Raw genomic sequence first — 5557 nt, forward strand, 5'->3', positions numbered from 1 at the left:
GTTTAAACATGGGGTCACCAAAGTAGACCCCAGGTGTGCTATGTCATGCTTTCAGACTTCCCACTGCCACCTGCAAAACCTCTGGCACTCCCTACACTGCCCCTTAATCATGAGTTGGTGAGGGCAGGTGCTATTTTCCACTTGAGAATTGCATAGAGCTGAAGGAGAAAGCTGAAGAAATGACACTCTTTCCCAATTTCTCTTACAGCTCTCTGGTTGACAAGACTCAGGTCACCACCTGAGCAGCTGAACAGAAAGCAAACTGACCAAGGGGTTAGGAAGGAAAGCAGGGCAATCAGGGGAAGGAGAACAGAGCAGTCAGTAGAGTGGTCCTGAAGGGATCTGGCTGGAAGTGCTGTTGCAGAAGGAAAGGAAGCTGGGCAATAAGCCATTTCCTCTCAAGAGGAACCTGGCAATTGCCAGTAGGAGGGAGGAGTAGATGGAGGCTATAAATGGCCTCATGGGGGGTGGGGCTCCTCTTTCACATCCCATGGGATCTCAGGAGAGAGGGCAGGGGCTTTAAGAATGGGTGAGTTCTCTGACCCCTTGCAGGGGTACAGGTCAGGTTTGCCTTATGCCTGACATCAACACTGGGGACTCAGGTCTGAGCATGTTGTTCTGGGTCGGAAGGGCTGCAACATGGCGGCGACCATGGAGCTGTACTGCTGGGCTGGCGGCTGGGGGTTGCCGTCGGTGGATCCCGACTGCCTGGCTGTTTTGACTTACGCCCGTTTCACAGGTGCACCCCTCAAGGTTCACAAAATCACAAATCCTTGGCGAAGCCCCTCAGGGACCCTCCCAGCCCTGAAGACAAAAGATGAAGGCATCATCTCAGATACTCAGCAGATCATCACCCACCTCCAGAAACAGAAATTCAATGCAGACTACGACCTCTCGGCTCGGCAGGGGGCCAACATGCTCGCCTTTGTGTCCCTGTTGCAGGAGAAGCTCCTGCCTGTGCTGATCCACACGTTCTGGGTGGACGCTAAAAACTATGTGGAGCACACTCGGAAGTGGTGCGGGGAGGCCATCCCCTTCCCACTGAACTTCTTCCTCCTGGGCTGCATGCAGAAGCGGCAGGTAGAGCGGCTGCAGATGGTCTGCGTGGAAAACTGCCTGGACAACGAAGAGGAGCTGAAGAAGGAGCTGTACCGGGAAGCCCGCGAGTGCTTGACACTGCTGTCCCAACGCCTTGGCAGGCAGAAGTTCTTTTTGGAGATTCGCCTGCCTCCCTGGACGCCATTGTCTTCAGCCACTTGGCCCCACTCCTGAAAGCCAAACTGCCCAACGGGAAATTCCAGCAGCACCTCAAGTCCCTCCCAAACCTCTGCAATTATTGCACATCCATCTTAAGTCTCTACTTCCCCTGGGATGAAGGCGACCCACCGCCCAGCGTCCCCAAGGCAGCCGCTGGGGACGGGAGCGACGCTGAGGAGGAGCCGCACAAGCGCCGCAACCAGGTCCTGTCGGTGCTGGTGGGCCTGGTGGCGATGGTCGGCTACGCTCTCCTCACTGGCATCGTCTCGGTCCAGAAGCAGCAGTCCCGGCACGGCGGCCCTCGTGCCATTGCCCTCGAGGAGGAGGAAGAGGAGTGAGCTCCAGGGACCTGCTCTGCGTTCTCCAAACGGACCGTTGTTTTTGTACCTCGCTGGACCCAGACCGTCCCTGTCACCCCCTCAGACTCTACCCTCTCGTTCATTCCAGAATCATGGGGGTGGGGACCCAGTCGGGCCCAATAAACCTCAGTGATCCAACCTCTGTCAGACAACTTGCTTTCGCTCTGCGTCGCCAACCTCTAAGTCGGATCGAAACCTGTTGTTTGTGGGGAGAGGGCCGTTGAAAGGGTCCAGACTGGCCTTTCCTCCCCATGAAATTCGAGATCCTGGAAGTTCCCAAACTGTGGTCCATCGACCCTCGGCGGCCTTTAAAGCTTTGCTGAGGTAGTCCATGGCATTAAATATCCTTATTGAGGGTTTAAAAAAAAATAAGAATTGTTGCTTAAAAAACAACAACACTGGGGACTCAGGGGTGTTCTTTTTCATATGTCAGTCAAAAACTGACCAAAAGGGCAGAGACGCTTCAGTCTTCCTTAGACCGTTTCCTGCTCATGTTCTATATCCAGTACAGGGCATTCAAGGCTACATGAGAGTATGGCCTAGTGATGAGGGCCAGCTGTTCATTCGCCAAGGTAGATCAGGTCCTCCATTAAAGGAGGGCACATGTTGCGGTGCGACCTGCAACCCGACCCAGTGTTGTGGGGGTAATTGGAAATCAAGGCCACAACCCCTGATAGGTCGGTCCCGTGTTGCTGAGGTGAATTCTGGCCAATGGGGCGTCGTAAAATGCAGCAACGTGGGACCTATTTAAGCCCATGCGAGGCTGCTGAGCTTTCTCTTTGGGGCCTAACGCATTGGAACACCCACCCACCTCTCCCTATATTTAGGGCTTGTGTTGACCTTGCTATGCCGGCGTGTGTCATCTGTCATTGGGACAGGGGCACAGTAAGAATTTCCCCCACTTGGCTGATTGGCTGGTGCCATTTGGGTTTCGCATGCCGCGTAGCAACTAGTCAGAACTAGTAAGTTGTGGATAGGCTCTGGTTCAGGTGATAGGTGTGGCACGTGATGTGGCCACACCTATGGAAATGCAGGATATTCTGGTACAGGAATCCAGGGCCTCAATGGTTTGTCGGTCCCCCAAAGGGGTCTGGCCAGTGTCCAAGTCCCGGGGACACCAGAACAGCTGATTGGGGAAGCTTCCATCAGCTGTCCCTGGTGTTCATCCTTGTCTGTCCTATGAACGTGGCTCTGGGAGAGGTCTGCCTGCAAGGGTGCAGGGAGATAGTCGAACCGGAACCTATGCAACCACTCACTTCATTGTAATAAATAAAGTTGTGGCCTAAATTCTGCCAAAAACCAAACCAAATATCTGAGTCCTGTGCGAATTTATTTGAAGAAAGGTTAAAGGTCTAAACACACAAATCACTGCTCACTAGACATCAGGTAATGGGGGCACTCAGGAACAGCCTACATACCCTCGGTCTGCCCCCAAAGAGTATGGCATGCACTCATTCCCTATTGGGGCAGCTACTTTGGCAGCCCACTGGGGCCTCCAGGAGGCACAGTACCCTATAGGCCACTGGTGTTCTAGGGCATATAAGGGCTATGTCTGTCCTCAGGAAAGTCCCAGTGCCAGTAATCTTTGACTCTGTTTCAGGCTGGAAATGTGTGTGGATTGTTGAGCACAGTATTGTGCACTGGGCAGGGCAGCATGTGAGTTCAGTGCTTTGGTCACAGCAACTCAACCTCTTGCCGTGGGCACACATTTCCTGGATCTCCAAAGGGGGGATGAGATGCTCCAGGCTGTGCCCTTGTTGGAGAATTAGCTCCAATACTGAAGCCCCCCTAATTTGCTTGTCGTCCATCTGCAAAAGAATGACCTGTGCTTCCAAAATTGTGTCAACCTGGAGCTGGCTGTCAAGAGGGACCTTGTCTGCCTGGCAAATGGTTAGCCATGTTTGTCCATTGCTTAGTTGTTGTAGTTGCAGCGCTGTCACTGGAGGGGAGCTCTCAACCCCACAATGTGGATGTGGCTCGATGGCAAGCCAATAAAACCATGGCTTGCTTCATGGTTGTCCAGGGTGACTTTGATATCCATCACCCCTTGATCAGATTTAAGTGCATTGACATCTTTAGCCTGCATGGAGTGCACCTTTCAGAAAGTGGCAAAGATAACCTAGCTTAAGGATCTTTGCTCAGCCTTCTGGATTGGCTGTGGAGGTAGGAGGGATTAGTAGGAGTTGGACCATGGTATGGTCGTCCCTTGTGGCAGAAATGACATTGGGCAGGATCATCATAATAAAGCCCCCTGCCATAAGAGGCCTGGGGAGAGGATCAGGTATGGCATGTCCTAAGGTCAGGTTAGGTCCTCTGCCTGGCTGGAATCTCTCACCCCAGTCACCCAGTGGGACTTCCAATGCTTCACTTGCATCATGACTCTCATGATTGACTCTCTTGGAAGTGGTTAGGGTGCTTTCCAACCCCATTGGAGTGTCATTCCATCAGCAAGGGCTGAATGGAATGAGAATATATTAACTGCCCTATTGCCATACCAACCCCACATACCTGCTGATAGTCAATAAAGATTTGGCCTGATTTTCACCCAACATCTGGTGTCTTGTCTCAGTTATGTATTTCAAGCCACAGAATGTACCTGCCTGGGCAATGAAAATTTAAGATGGAAATATCCTTAACACATGTGTGGGAGAATGTTTCCCCAACTAAGGTGGCATTAGATGACTTTTCATGCCAATAAGTGCACTGAAATTTGACAGTGGCAAGAATTAAAACAACACAACTGCAGTGGCCAGACGGTAAAAAGCAAGGCAGCAAGGTATCTCTCTCTACACCACGACACTCTTGTACCTGATGCAGTAACAGGAGTATATGTACATATTTTCATACACACCATCTGCTACTTGCTTTGAAAAAACCTAGGTGTCAGGTATCCACCTACACATAAACAAATTTCTACATTACACAGGCTCTCATGCACCATTTGTTTCTGATGTTTCCAAAGAAACTGCATGGAAAACTTGAAGATTTTATCCAGAGTGTTTCTATAGACTTGTAACACCTAGATACTAACATCTCTTTTGCAGAAGACACCCACCCTGCATACGCTTTTAAAATTTTAAAGCATATTTGAAGCACATTCCTGCCCCCCCCCCCCAATAATTCTGTGCATTGTAATTTGTTAAGGGCTGCTGGGAATTGCAACGCTGTGAGATGTAAACTACAGTTCCCAGAATTCTTTGAGGGAAAGAATGCATTTCAAGTGTGCAATAAAGGTAATGTGTACACAAGCCCAGTTTGGTCAGCCTTCACAACAGTTTCAGACTCTTTGCTGCAAAATCAATCCTAGAGGTAAAAAGAGAACAGAAGCTTATGTTATTATCACAACAATAGCTTTTTAAAAGTTTCTGCATGCTGGGAATATACTTTGATCACAAACCAGAAGGATAAAAGGATAGGCTCCTTGCTGCTATAGTACTGTTAAAAACAATTGTTTTTGCATTCAGTTACTGGCTTTGATTTATGGCTATTTTTGAAAGGTTTGTTTTCAGTGCTTTCTCTTTCTTCCTGTCCATAGTTATTGGCTCAGTTCAGAAAATCATATCTCAAAATAATAGGCCAATATATACGTGAAACATTTGCCATGCATGCAAACCCCACTTCCATTGTGTTTGTGGCTCACAGCAGTTAAATAAAGGAGTTTCCAATAAGCCATGGTTTACAATTTTGTCTGAACCAAGAAATATAGGTTCAGAACATGCCTGGATCATAGAACAAAATATGAATTTGTTTTAAGATCTGACCTCTTCCGAACCTGGTAACGATAGTTTTCCCATTTGGACAAAACAGGTTAATCAGAAACGGTCTAGTTTAATCATGATTTGAGTGATGGGAGGAGAGAAAGGACTGTGTGGGCAAAAGCCTCATTTATATTAAGCTGAAGTATGATTGTCCAAACATGTACATTATGTGTGTGTTATGTG

General features: G+C 49.1%; 1 protein-coding gene across 1 annotated transcript; it reads left to right on the plus strand.

Annotated features, from left to right (window-relative positions):
- Positions 1 to 618: 618 nt before the first annotated feature.
- On the plus strand, positions 619 to 1970 carry LOC117041258 (metaxin-1-like). Its single transcript, XM_033139830.1, is given in 2 exon segments — positions 619 to 1207; positions 1210 to 1970. Coding segments are annotated over 2 exon segments (954 nt in total). The 5' UTR covers positions 619 to 639; the 3' UTR covers positions 1596 to 1970.
- The last annotated feature ends 3587 nt before the right edge of the window (positions 1971 to 5557 follow it).

Source organism: Lacerta agilis, chromosome 2 (genome assembly GCF_009819535.1).
Source record: "Lacerta agilis isolate rLacAgi1 chromosome 2, rLacAgi1.pri, whole genome shotgun sequence".
Lineage (NCBI taxonomy): Eukaryota > Metazoa > Chordata > Lepidosauria > Squamata > Lacertidae > Lacerta > Lacerta agilis.